Source organism: Corythoichthys intestinalis, chromosome 11 (assembly GCF_030265065.1).
Source record: "Corythoichthys intestinalis isolate RoL2023-P3 chromosome 11, ASM3026506v1, whole genome shotgun sequence".
Lineage (NCBI taxonomy): Eukaryota > Metazoa > Chordata > Actinopteri > Syngnathiformes > Syngnathidae > Corythoichthys > Corythoichthys intestinalis.
Genome location: NC_080405.1, coordinates 46,549,912 through 46,564,885, shown reverse-complemented (window position 1 = coordinate 46,564,885; position 14,974 = coordinate 46,549,912). Strand labels below are relative to the sequence as shown.

Below are 14,974 nucleotides of genomic sequence, written 5' to 3'. Positions count from 1 at the left end.
AACGCTGGGAAAGTTTAATATAAAAAAAAAAAAAACACGGTTTTGCAGACGCACAGAGGAGAAGATTCGAAAGGATCACGTTTGCCTTTGTGTGCATGAATAAAAGCGTCTTTCCTAACAAATTCTCAGTTGGCAGACAAAAAACGCAAGTTTACACAATATTTAAATAGTCTACATATTTTTAAGAGATTTATAAAAGCATTTACTCAACAAAATAACGCTGGGAAAGTTTAATATTAAAAAAAAAACACAGTTTTACAGACACACAGAGGAGAAGATTTGAAAGGATCACATTTGCCTTTGTGTGCATAAATAAAAGTGTCTTTCGTAACGAATTCTCAGTTGGCAGAAAAAAAAACGCAAGTTTACTCAATATTTGAATAGTCTACATATTTTTATGAGATTTATAGAAGCATTTACACAACGAAATAACGCTGGGAAAGTTTAATTTAAAAAAAACAAAAAAAACACGGTTTTACAGACACACAGAGGAGAAGATTCAAAAGGATCACATTTGCCTTTGTGTGCATAAATAAAAGTGTCTTTCGTAATGAATTCTCAGTTGGCAGGAAAAAAACGCAAGTTTACTCAATATTTAAATAGTCTACATATTTTTATGAGAATTATAAAAGCATTCACACAACGAAATAACGGGAGGAGAAGAAGAAAAAGAGGGCTGCGCCACAGCCCTCTGCGCTTTTTTTTTTTTTTTTAATAATTTATTAGTCCGGCGCGGCGGCCCGACCCGACCCACCGAAACGTGAATGCTTAACATTTCGGGTTGGGTTCGGGCACAAGATCTAACCTCTATGCAGGGGGGACGAGGAACCCAAATCCGCTTCCTTACCGGAGTAACGTCACAGACAAGCGCAGTTGTAATCGAGAGAGCAGAGAGATAGGCATAACATAACAATGGCTGAAACGGCGAAAGAGTGAGCGAGAAATATTATAGATATAAGATAGGCTAGGCCTACATTTTACTTTTGTTCTACATTGCAATTTAGTTGTTTTGTTTGCAACTGAAGTGATCCCTGGATTGATATTGCGATAAAGATGCTGCTGCACTACAATATTTTCTTTGTCGTTTTCTTTAATATTTACTTGAATATTTTTATCGATGGGTCGTTGTGACTAAAATACAGTGACTGTTATTACTGATTTTGCACAGGAGTTCAGATGTTGCACTGTGTGAAAGGCTGCTACTGTGTGTAAAAAAAAAAAAAAAGAGAAAGCCCTGGTCTCATTCAAATGCTGTGATCTGATTTTTTTTTTTTAAAGATATATATGAAAGTATACTATTTTCATTTGACTTCAACCAGGAGTGACACAAGAGCCAATAAAAAGTTGTTTAATGTCTGTCCGCTTGTGTTGGCTCATGATTCACGAAAAATATGCTTTGCTTTAGAATTTTAATGCATCCCAGGCTTTAATGCATCGCAATGCATTGCCGAATCGAACCGAATCGAATCGTGACCCTCTGAATCGAATCGAATCGTGGCCTTCCGAATCGTAATCGAATCGAATCGTGAGGGCGGTGTCGATGCACACCTCTACTGTAAAGTAATTGCTGACATGGCCAAATACTGCTTACCTCTTTGTGCTATTGATGGCGCTAGAAGCCTCTGAAGTGGGAGTGGTGGCTGCGAATGTTCGCTGGGTGCATCTCGGCGCTAGACGTCCCAATTTATTTGAACTAGGAAGCCTGTCCTGATCAGAGCGATCCTGGAAAATGACTTCTTCTTTTATATGGAGATCTCCACGAATTGGCAGTTTGTTCTACACATATGCACACGCCAACTCACATGGCACGTGTTAAATGCCACTCACTGTTGCCATGACAACAAGAAGCTTTTCATCACAGCGACCCGCTTTCCCAGAGGTGAAATCGTCTCACTGACACTCGCAGCTGAATCCTGTCGGTACTCGCCTCCCACTTTCGGTTCCGCCCGCGCTTCTCAACAGGAGCTCAGAGGTGACGAAAGATTCCGATAACGTGTCACTTCCTGTTTACCTTGTCTAGATGAGCAAAAGCCATGAGGCGACGCGTCTTTCAGCTTGGTTTTTGAACCACTCAACCACTTGAACTACTCAACTACCGCTCCCCTTTTCACGATTATGCTCATGTGCATGTCTTTGTTTTTCTTAAAAAATCATCTGGATTGGCACAGCACAAAGACACACCATCTGCTTTGTAGTGTTTGTCCGCAGGCCAGATGAGGGTAACGAAATAGTTTAACATCAGCCAGTTGCTCTGAACTTTTGAGTCAAGTTCATATGCTCCAAAAGCTAAATTTTTGTGCTTGATAAGAGTCTCATTTCATGAATATATATTCACACCAAATGTACCAAATGAAAGACTTTATATTTGTCCAATATAAAGAGTGCTATTTTTCTTACTGACATACTGTACCACTGACGGCGATAGATGCCCAATACAAAAGAAATAGGGGTGTGGAAAGAACATTTCAAATGGATTGGGCATCCATCGCAAACAGTAGCCAGGGTTACACGGAGCCAAATATTTTAATTACAATCAGAATATAATACCAAACCTAATAATACCTAATAAAATTACTCCATATTAACACCTAAATTGGAATAAATAAGCTGAATCTGATTGAAATATTCTGATCAGTTGCACTGTTTTCATGAGCACTCAGGCATTTCCCTTTCGGTCGGAACAAATTACCGTATTTTTCGGACTATAAGTCACACCTGAGTAGAGCAGGGCGGTAAACCGAAAATTTACCGTCACCGAAATTCTTAACAATGACCGACGTAATTTTGACCATGTCGGTAAATTCGGTAAATTAATAAAACAAGAAAATATAGTCTTTTCATCCCGCTTTGATTCTGTGTTGTTCGTCTATGTTCATTCCCCTTTAAGAAAGCAGTGAATGTGCTTACGTAGGGAGTCACGTGATCATCAGGAAGCCAATCAAACAAAAGCCCGGTAAGCTAACGCTAGCAGCTAACGCTAGCAGCTAACGCTAGCAGCTAACGCTACAAGCAAAACGTGATGGAGTGTGGCTTAAGGGAGGTTCACCAAACTTTCAACCGACATTTAGTAGACTCTTGGTGGCATCCAGACGGGCTTTCACCCGCTGTCCTCCTTTGTTCTCACGATTTCCGGAGATGGTGCTTTCAGTGCTTTCTACTGGTAACCAGGCTAACGCTAGCTAGCGGCTAACGCTACAAATGAACGTTATGGAGTCGGATAGCGGCTCTAACCTTGTCGAAACGGCTGAACTTAATGAGTGGATTGGGCACTGACTGCATCTAGCAATTACTTTGTGGCGTTATTTTGTATCTGTCTGTGTGTGATTCCTCTGATAGCTTTTGTGATTTGTAATTTATCGTCATTTATCGTTATCGAGATAAGTCTGCTCAATTTATCGTGATACATGTTTAAGGCCATATCGCCCAGCCCTACACCTGAGTATAAGTCGCACCAGCCATAAAATGCCCAACGAAGAGGAAAAAACATATATGTCGCACTGGAGTATAAGTCACATTTTGGGGGGAAATTTACTTGATAAAATCCAACACATAGACAAATATGTCATCTTAAAAGGCAATTTAAAATAAAAATACAATAGAGAACAACTTGCTGAATAAGTGCACAGTATGATAATGTTACATGATGCATGAACAACGAAATACGAACGTGGCCGGTATGTAAATGTAACATAGCTATTATGAGTTATTCAGATAACTACAGCATAAAGAACATGCTAAGAAGTTTACCAAACCATCATTGTCACTCCAAAACACCAAAATAATATGTGAAATCTTTTAATAATGTGTTAATAATTTCACACATAAGTCACTCCAGAGTATAAGTCGCACCCCCAGCCAAACTATGGAGGAAAAAAAAAAAACCTGCGACTTATAGTCCGAAAAATACGGTATTTTCACATGCACAGATTGATCATACAGTTGTGGTCAAAAGTTTACATACACTTGTGAAGAACATAATGTCATGGCTCTCTTGAGTTTCCAGTTATTTCTACAACTCTGATTTTTCACTGATAGAGTGATTGGAACAGATACTTCTTTGTCACAAAAAACATTCATGAAGTTTGGTTCTTTTATGACTTTATTATGGGTGAACAGAAAAAAGTGATCAAATCTGCTGGGTCAAAAACATACATAGAGCAGAACTAATATTTGATAACATGTCCCTTGGCCATTTTCACTTCAATTAGGCGCTTTTGGTAGCCATCCACAAGCTTCTTGCAAGCTTCTGGTTGAATCTTTGACCACTCCTCTTGACAGAATTGGTGCAGTTCAGTTAAATTTGATGGCTTTCTGACATGGACTTGTTTCTTCAGCATTGTCCACAAGTTCTCAATGGGGTTTAAGTCAGGACTTTGGGAAGGCCATTCGAAAACCTTAATTCTAGCCTGATTTAGCCATTCCATTACCACTTTTGATGTGTGTTTGGGGTCATTGTCCTGTTGGAACACCCAACTGCGCCCAAGACCCAATCTTCAGGCTGATGACTTTAGGTTATCTTGAAGAATTTGAAGGTAATCCTCCTTCATCATTATTCCATTTACTCTCTGTAAAGCACCAGTTCCATTGGTAGCAAAACAGCCCCACAGCATAATACTACCACCACCGTGCTTGACGGTAGGCATGGTGTACTTGGGGTTATAGGCCTCACCTTTTCTCCTCCAAACATATTGCTGGGCATTGTGGCCAAACAGCTCGATTTTTGTTTCGTCTGACCACAGAACTTTCCCCCAGAAGGTCTTATCTTTGTCCATGTGATCAGCAGCAAACTTCAGTCCAGCCTTAAGGTGCCGCTTTTGGAGCAAGGGCTTCCTTCTTGCACGGCAGCCTCTCAGTCCATGGAGATGCAAAACACGCTTGACTGTGGACACTGACACCTGTGTTCCAGCAGCTTCTAATTCTTGGCAGATCTGCTTTTTGGTGATTCTCGGTTAATCTTCACCCTCCTGACCAATTTTCTCTCAGCAGCAGGTGATAGCTTGCGTTTTCTTCCTGATCGTGGCAGTGGACAAACAGTGCCATGCACTTTATACTTAAAACAATTGTTTGCACTGTTGCTCTTGGGACCTGCAGCTGCTTTGAAATTGCTCCAAGTGACTTTCCTGACTTGTTCAAGTCAATGATTGTTCAATTCAATAATCACTCACAAGAAATTGCTAATTCGTGTTGCTGTATGTATATTTTTGACCCAGCAGATTTGATCACTTTTTCTGTTAACCCATAATAAAGTCATAAAAGAACCAAACTTCATGAATGTTTTTTGTGACAAAGAAATATCTGTTCCAATCACTCTATCGGAGAAAAATCAGAGTTGTAGAAATAACTGAAAACTCAAGAGAGCCATGACATTATGTTCTTCACAAGTGTATGTAAACTTTTGACCACAACTGTATATACCGGAAATGATAGAATTGTATTATTATTATTATTATTATTATATTGTCGAGCCAGTTCACGGACACGCATACTACGCTCATATTTTTCTATCATTTCAATCTTCATTTCAATGGTAAGCGTCAACTTTTCACTTTTTTTACCACCTGCACTAACATTCTTGGAGCCCATGTTGATTTCTCGCACAAGAAAATCAGCCGTGCATCCGTCTTGGGGGGGAAAACGAAACTGCGGCGAGGTCATAAATCGTTGTATTTCGAGCATGTCGTCAGATGTGGAAACGAGTCAAATTTTGTCGAAAGATCATGTGTTGAAGCGATCGTATGTCGAGGTACCAATGTATGTTAATCTGAGCTCCTTGGTGGAGGTAATACAGAGAAGCATTCATGACCATTATGGTCAGTCATCGAATTTTGTTCTTTTTCACAGGTGACGCCCAGTTGAACCCGAAGTCGTCACCCGCTCCTCCTTCATCCTCTTCAGTGACCACCCAGCCGGCGCCCAGGTGGGACTTTCCTCCACCGCCAGTCGACTCTGCGACTTCAACGCCCCCACTTCCTTCTCTACCTACACACCGGCCGTCCCCCTCGCCCGAACCCCAGCCGCCTGCTCCCTCACCCCCCAAAGAGGAGCGGGAGCCCGGATCTGGTGTAAGGCCCGAAGCTCCCAAAAAGGACCTCCTGGAGATTGACCGTTTCACCATCTGCGGCAACCGTATCGATTGACGTAAAGACGCAGGGAGTTTGATTATCGCCGGATGAGTAAATTATTATAAAATGCACTGTGAAATCCGTTCCTGTCGTTCAGAGACATTTCGCCACAGGAAACCTGAACGGGATGACGAGAGGACCACGTTTCACACCCACAAACGGTGCACAGAAGGGGCCACGGCACTCACTTAAGAGAGCCTCCAAAAGACTCTCGCCCTGAATGTCGCCAGTAGGGGACAAAATACGTTTGACACTTTTCAGAAGGTGACGCGTCGTTTTTTTCATGTCAAAGACAAGCAAACTGTCTAGCAGTTGAGTTTATACAGCTTCGATGACCATGCTAGATCCCTGCTTCATTTAAACCTGTTTTATACATTCAGGAAGCCCCATAAAACAAACAAAATTAACAACAATTTCATACAAAGATGCTGCAAAATGGCAGCCTTTTTCTCACAGAAATCAAAACACATTGATTCGATAATATCACAAACAGGGAGCCCTTAAAGCTACTTCCGATCTCCACAGAGACCTTGCACAATTTCACGGAAACTGCTACCTAAATGATCACCACTTTTATGCAGAAACACTGATTTTTTTCTCAATGAAAATCTGAGACTGTTTCAAACACTGCAAAACCCTATGAAATTACTCCCTCTTCATAGTGATGCACCGATACCATTTTTTTTGGGGGGCGCCGATACCTATTCAAACACCAATTCAGACCACGTTTTTTGGAGAGAAAAAAAAAATCAATTTTTTAAAAGTCTAAATAAGTGCTTACTCACTTGAATGTAAAATAATTGCTCATAGCCTAGTCAGACACTGCTTTTACTCATTGGCTCCCATTGACATTCATAGACGGCCAATCCATTTGAAGTGGGAGGGTGGCAGCGAATGAACGTTCGTTCATTCGCTGCCACCCTCCCACTTCAAATGAATTGGACGTCTACTAGTGACAAGCTAAGTGGTAGGAGGTTGCTTCTTGGCCAGAGGAAGAACACTTATTTTTTTAACTCATTTGCTGCCATTGACAGGACGTCCAATCCATTTGAAATGGGAGGTATGGCAGACATCTTGGGTAGGGCAACCGGCAGTTTCTTCCATGTTGATGTCCTACCTGCTGTCCCGAAACATCTATCCACGTAGCATCATCACTGATATCCCAAAGCAGCTCGTTGCCTTCATTGTCGGCTTTGTGTCACGTTTACATGCTTGATTTTGCTATTTTGATTTTCTTTTATTGAAATGATTTTTTTTCCTGCGGAAATATGAATCTTTTTGTTGATACAGGATATGACATATCAGGTATGATTTATTTAATTTTATTGAAGGTACTTTTTCTGTTTGGAGGGGGCATTTTGGAGTCAGGTTTCTATAAGGTTTACTGCCATTGTAATAATAATGTTATGGGCATAACATGTTTTGGTGTGGTTTCCACTGACGCGGCTATGACTCAGCTGGTTTCGTGTCCCAAGCATATTGTTTGAAGTAATAATAAAACAAAATACCTAATGTTGTTCCCATCCTTTACAATACAGTATATTGAACTTTTTTTTTTTCCCCTGATTGTTTCAAGCGGTTACGATTATTATTATTTTTGTGGGTGTGCTGAACTTTCCATGAGTGACTAAGTACATGTTTACCAACGCATCATTTTCTTGTTTATGCATCCCAAACACAGGTCTGACATTTCATGACGTGATGTGTCAACAAGTCAAAGACAGATGTGACAACCGACGCCAACAAAAGATGAGTCGAGTTTCGCATAGGCTTACTTCAGTTCAAAAAATTTTTTTCCCATATGTGACTCTGAAAAAGAACTAATTCAGGGTTTTCAGAAGATGCGTTTAATGCCTGGGAAATCACTGTAGTCAGCCGTAAAAACTTTTTATGGTATATATTTGTTTCATTAATGGCTGTGCGCTAAATACAAGAGTTTGGGATTCATATATATTACGTGTAGGTATGTAATTCTGACGGGATGATAACCTTACGCAAAAATGTCATGGTTTTACAGTATCAAGGTATTGAAATTACAGCTCTAAAATGTGTTATTTTGACATATCTTGAGTTTAAAAAAAAAAAAACTTTTTTCCATTGACGAGGATTTTTCTTTTCAAAACATAGTAGCAAATTGGAAAACAAGTATTTTGTTAAGTTAAAATAAATTTAAAAATAAGAACTGAAATATTCTAAATACCGCATTGGCCCGAATATAAGGTGATGTTTTTTGCGTTGAAATAAGACTGAAAAAGTGGGGGTCATCTTATATTCGCGGTCTAGACGTTATACCCATTCACAACGCTAGTTGGCGCCAGATATCATTGAAGCGATGTTCTGTCATGACCAGTGTTGGGAGTAACGCCGTTATAAATAACGCCGTTACGTAACGGCGTTATTTTTTTCAGTAACGGGGTAATCTGACTAATTACTTTTTCCGCCGTTACAACGCCTTTACCGTTACTAACTGTTAAAAGCGGTGCGTTACTTACTCTGAATAAATTGAAGAAACTACCAGCCGTGTCCAGTCGAGACCCTGCTCTGTTGATTTGTCATCCAAGACTTGGGGTGCGTTCAGGTTCAAGAATAGCGCACGTACTTCTGACTCCAAGCTGTTTGTCCCTGCTCATTCAATTAGACAATGCTTTCCAAAGTTTGGTAATGTTTCTGTGTTTGCTACACCTGATGCTAGCCTCGTTCCCGTCTCCCACTGTCAGTCAGCAATAATTTTGCTTCCATCTTGAGGACGGCAGACGCTTTGAAGGTGGCTTGAATTGTCGGGAAACGGGCCTCTCTGAATGCAGCCCCTCGAGAGATGGGATGGAAGTGATTGTGATTGGCTGAGGGTTAGAGTCATGTGTCTTGGTAAGCCAATCAGAGCCGGTGATTTCACAAGCAACCCGGAACAGCGCGTGCGGCAAACACACACACGCAAAACAGATGCACAGGGTCAGGATGGCAGAGCATTCAGAAGAAAAAATGTCCTTCAAGAGGTGGAAATATAGACACTATTTCAAGTTTGTCGAAATTAAAGGAAAGAACCTGCATGTAATGTGTAATTTATGTCCCGGGTAAAAAGCTTTTGTCGACATCTATGGTAAGCAATTCAAATCTGCTGAAGCACCTAACAAGTTAACTACCTGTCTGTTCTTCTCTATTCCACTGACTCGAATACTGCTCAGAAAATTTCAAATTCTTTGACATACAACAAGTTCTTTTTAAAGTAACGGAAATAGTTACTTTCCCTGGTAACTAGTTACTTTTACTATATGGTAAATGGTGTTATATAGCGCTTTTCCACCTTTCATAGAGTAATTCAGTTACTAACTCAGTTACTTTTTGGAAGAAGTAGTGAGTAATTAACTAATTACTTTTTTAAAGTAATGTGCCCAACACTGGTCATGACAGATCTCAGCTACTCTCAAGTTTAACCAGTTTGAATTATTATGTTTTTCCTTATTCAGATTTGGTTCAACACTTGTTACAGTTAGACTTCACTTTGATGGTTAATGCAGTTATTGCAATGTTGTTGTTTTATCACAATAGATTGGTTTATTTACATTTCAAAAACCAGAAGCCATTCATTTACGAATGTGATTGCATTTAAGTTTACATATTTAAAGGTTCAGATATTAAGATTTGAATAAGGCAAAATAACATGCTTTTTCTCACAAATATATTGTTATAATCATTTGTTTCAGATGTATTGTAATTCTGTATAAAAAATAATTTGGTGTTCAAAAAGTCTTTTTTCAAACTTGAGTCTTGAAAAAGAGGCGGTCGTCTTATAACCAGGGCCGTCTTCTATTCTGGCCAATACGGTAATATTAAAATGCTGTATAGGTGAGTGTAAACCCTCAGCTGATAGCTCAACATTATGACCATCAGAAGAAAAATAATTGAATTATTTTCCATAAAAAGCAGGAGTGTATGACTCGTATCATATTTACATTATACACGCACTCTCTTTCTCAACACAGACAGTTGCCAGAGAGAGAAAAAACACATTTTGCCACCGCTAGACACACTAAACATGCTGGAGTTAACTCTCGTAGCTGGTGGGAAACGTTCATGATAGTGTTTACTAACCTTTAATTTTGTATAAATGGCGGGGCTGCCGGCCGCAGTGGCGGAGGGGTGTCGTGGCTCCAATCTTGCGCCGCCCCACGGCTGCTTCTCAGCGTTCTCCTGCTTCCACCCTCCCCTCTTATTTGCTTGGGTGTCTGCCCTGGGTGCCGGCACGGGTCGCTGGCTGGATACCAGTGAGTTGGCTGGGTATTGTCTGCTCCAACGGGGGGTCCTGCTCTGCCCTGGGCTTGGTGGGCCGTTGGGGGTCCCGCGATGTGCAGTGCCGGTTAGGGGGCTGCGGCTGTGGCTCGTGGGCCAGGTGGCGGGGTGTCCCCTTATCCTTGAAGGCCGGTTGATTGGGGCGCGGATGGCACGGGGGACCACCCTGGGATCCCTGGGAGATAACGATGGGGCCCCTTTGCTGTGGATGGATGGGCTGTGCTGGTTTGCCGTCACCCCACCGCCCCCAGATTGGCTGGGGAAGGGCCGTGGGGTGGCACCCACGCGGCATCTCCACTTGTTTGGGGGACGATCACATGTCAGATGGGATTCACGCATTACTAGGGGAAATTAGACACACTCAAGTAGAAAACCTTGGTGTCAGGATTAGCGATGCAACAGCATAAATTAGGATGCCATCATACACCTACTCACAAGGGATTCACACAAATACTGGGTTCTACACCACATGGCTGATTTGTGTACACACCACCCCTTCCAATCACTTATCTCTTACTCCTTCCCCCTCCTCTCTTTCCTTGGTTATCAGGCCCGCCACATGGTGTCAGCCGGAAATACACCTAGCTAACAATGGCACCAACATATTCATAGTTAGTGTAGGCGTTCAATGTATTTCTTGTTGTTGTTTGTGCTTCTTCTGTCTCTCCTTCTTTTCTTCTGCTCCCTCATAACCCCTTCCTGTTCGCTGTTTTCTTTCTCCGAATAAAAAAGGTCTGTTGAATGATCACAATGGAAGTATCTCATACTCCCAAGTGATACATTAAAACTGTTCAGACCAATCGGACACTCAGATCTCCATTCTCCGTGTCAAGCAGCTAAACAAATGATATTGGAGGTACCATACTAGCGATTTCTTTTTCTTCGATGGGGGAAACAGTTAAGGGGTTTCACTTCCTCCAGCCATCGTGTAGCACAGCTGACTCACTGACACTGAGCAAAAACCGGTGGGGGAGGATTGAGACTTGCAGCTGCAAGGGAGAGATTTCTCCCTGCATTTTTGGGACATAAAAAATAGCTAATACTGTAGGGACGGTATGACGGAATATTTTTTGCGGGTTTGAAACCGTGACGTTTTCATATCACAGTATACCTTGAAACTGGTAATCGGCACATGTCTAGTTATGTGGTATGTTGTCCCCAACCTCACTGAATGTCAGCGACTTTAGTTGTTGCCATGATTGTAGAGGTGAGTGGGAATGTGCAGAGATGGGGAAGTGTAAATTTAATCAAAAATGCGTGGAAGATCTTTTATCTAAGAGGTCGTTAGCCTATGGTGAAAATAACAATGCTCGGTGCAAAGTAGATGTGACAAGATTTCGAAAAGTTGATATATCACGGTACTTTGTAGCCCAAAAAGTTCGCGATGTGCTCCCACCAAGAATCGATGTCGCATTTTTAAAATGTGTCACTGTAAAACAAAATATTAAAAAGGAACAAGTTTTTAACAAAATCTTTCATTAGTATAGTGTCTACGTGAGATCATTGGCTGCCATTGAAACGGCGTTAGATATAAGATTAATTTTGACTGGATTTGACGTCTAGTGCTGTCAATGGCTGGCACTGAAACATTTCCAGGTTAAATTCTTGATTTTGAATCACTTCCTATTCATTTGTGGGACATCTTTAAGTCCCTTCCTTTTCTGTAACCCAAAATCAACAGAAAGTGACCCGTAAATGCCTCAACAGGAAAAGGAAGTGACCAAAAATCAAGAGAAAATGACGGAAAATGCCCCAAAAAGAACCCGCTGCCACTGACGGCCACAGACGTCTGATCCGTTCGTCTACTTGTGATAAACTCACTCAAATTCACAGCAGAAGGACGAAAAGAGCTTGTTTTGTTTTGTTGAATACAAAATATAATATACTAAAATGATTTCCTGACCCATGTATCGATAACTTGTATCACCATATCGTGAGATCGTTATCGTGAGCCTTGTATCGCAAATCATATTGTATGGTGAGGTACCCAGATTTTCCCACCCTTTGTGCAAAGTCTGCTAAAAGACTTTTTGTTAAGGACAATTGGGATCAAACCTATCTACTCGCACACGGGAGGTTTAAAAATACCAATTACAGTGAAATAAAATGAGTTTTTTTTCTTCATCAGAAATTGTTCAGACAGGTTTTGGGCTTAAATTATATTTTTAAGGGCTTTAAATGTCTTAAAATTTTGACTTATAAAAGGGTGCAAGAACCCTGTTTTTACACACCATCTACAGATAACCTGCAAATGTACTGCCTCTTCACCTGCAAAAATCTACCATTTTCAACACAAAGACCTTGTTGATTTGAGTGAGTGCCAGTAAGCTGAGATTTACCCCCCAGACGACCTCACCTGTCGCAGACGCCTTCTTGTGTGTGCCACTTTACATGCTTAGGTTTGCTACAGACACTTATTAGACGACCAATAAGCTCCTTAGAAGAGGACGCGCACGGCTAGATACGCTTAGTTCGTTGACATTTAAAAACATCCGTTGATAACGACCACTCAGCAAAATGTGAACGTTTAGTTATTACGGAGTCTTTAAATATTTGCGTTATTTCCACCCTTTAAAGTGAGGCCATGTTAACTTTGTGGGCGTTTCTCCCAGCCCAGGGGAAGGTATAGACATCTGATACCTGCTGAGGGGTCACAACGACATCATTGTCCTCTCCCGGAGGACAAGGGCCTCGTGGAGGCAGGATGTGGAGCCAGCAGAGCTCCTTTTGGTCAAATACAGCGCAAACTGCGGGATGGCATAGTTATCAGTGAATTGAAGTCATTTTTAAGGGACATTTCTCACTTTAATCACTCAGAATGAAGTATTGCTTTTGTGGGGTTATTGTTATGTACAAAGCGATATTTACACCACATGCAGAAATTCAACAAGATATGAAATGTGGGGGGGGGGGGGGCCGCATAGGCAGAGTTTGACTTTTAGGGCGGGGGGGGGGGGGGGGCACAACATGTTGCCCCGAAATGCAGTGTCAGCAATAAAATTAACTTACAAGAATATTTATAATGATAAGTTGAAAATGAGCATTTTTTGTTACCCATCATGCTTGAGGGGAATTCTAAATCAGGCTGCTTAGGCAATACTTTTTGCTAAGATCGTCATCCATTGAATATGGTACGCCGGCCGGTGTCATGCCAATGTAGTTACCCCAGTCAAAAATTGTATCCCCTGGGCGGAGTGATATGGAGGTAGATTTTTGTCTTTATTATTCAATCAAAAAAAAGTTGCTTCAATCTAAATATTTATTTTCAACCCAAATAAGTCACTTCAATCAAAAAAAAATAAATAAATAAATAAATAAATAAATTTGAAACTCAAAAAATGCACGTGAAAGCTATTTTTCTTTGATTTTTTTTTTTTTTTTTTTTGGGGGGGGGGGTTTAAGTCTTTTTTTTTTTTTTTTTTTGATTGAAGTAATGTTGATTTGTGTTTGGGCCACATTTTGGCTAGGACATTTGTGTCTTTATTATTCAGTCAAAAAATAAGTTGCTTCAAAAAATACATAGTTTCAAAAAGAAAAATCACTTTAATCAAAAAGAAAAAAATCAATCATGAAAAAAGTTTTTGAATGTGAAAAAATATCTAAGACTCAAAACTTTGCCTTTGAACACTTAATTTTTCATTGAAAAAGTTTTCTTTGATTGAAGCAATCCTTTTTTTGTTTGGGCCATATTATGGGTGGGTCATTTGTGTGTAAATCATTTAATCCCCGAAAACGTTGCTTCAATCCAAAAATCTATTTTCAATCAAAGAAAAAAATAATTTGAAAAATAAAATTGCCCTCCCCTATTTTTTTTTTTTTAATTATATCCAAAGCAAGTGACCGTCTAAGTTGCTAGTCACATGATCTGGTCGAAAATAATTTTGACCCATCATAAAAATATACTGTATTTCTTTGTTCATTTCATTCATTTTCGTTGCAGTTTTATTGCTTTACAACTTTTATATACTGTATGTGTATATATATATATATATATATATATATATACATAGGAAAGTCAATTACATGCAATGACTTTTTGGCCACTAGGAGGGGCCTGGTCGCCCCTTAAAATCCGCTTATGGCAGAGGGGTTCTTTTAAAGGGAAAAACAACGTTTCAGAATACAATTTCAACAATAGATTTGTTGATTGTACTATATATATATAAATGTAAAGTACAACAAGTTGTTTTTTTTACACTTTATTTGAGCAAGTGACTACTTTTGGTCATTTTAAAACAAGAATGACATAACCTGACCTTTAACCCTTTATAGAACAGTGTATATTTCTAGTAATTCAAAAATAAATTTTATGATTATAAATGCATTTACAAAATGAATATAAACAGAAATATGCACTGGTTAGGGCCCCAAGTAACACTCTAAAGGGGATTCATAATTGTCATTGCATCCTATTGATGGTGATAGAGGTCCAATTCATTTACTGGCTTTTAATGCTCAATGCTCATTGTGTGTCACTGACGGCGGTAGACGCCCAATCCATTTTGACTGGGAGAGGTGACTGAACGTCTGGTCCTGTCAATGGCAGCCAATAATATTTAAAACAA

General features: G+C 40.2%; 1 protein-coding gene across 2 annotated transcripts in view; it reads left to right on the top strand.

Annotated features, from left to right (window-relative positions):
- tapt1a (transmembrane anterior posterior transformation 1a) overlaps window positions 1-7,004 on the top strand; it is a 46,221-nt gene extending 39,217 nt beyond the window's left edge. For both annotated transcript variants that reach the window (XM_057850432.1, XM_057850431.1), the window contains one exon: window positions 5,842-7,004. In XM_057850432.1, coding sequence (XP_057706415.1) covers window positions 5,842-6,137 — 296 coding nt within the window. In that variant the 3' untranslated portion in view covers window positions 6,138-7,004. The remainder of the gene's footprint in view (window positions 1-5,841) is intronic.
- The last annotated feature ends 7,970 nt before the right edge of the window (window positions 7,005-14,974 follow it).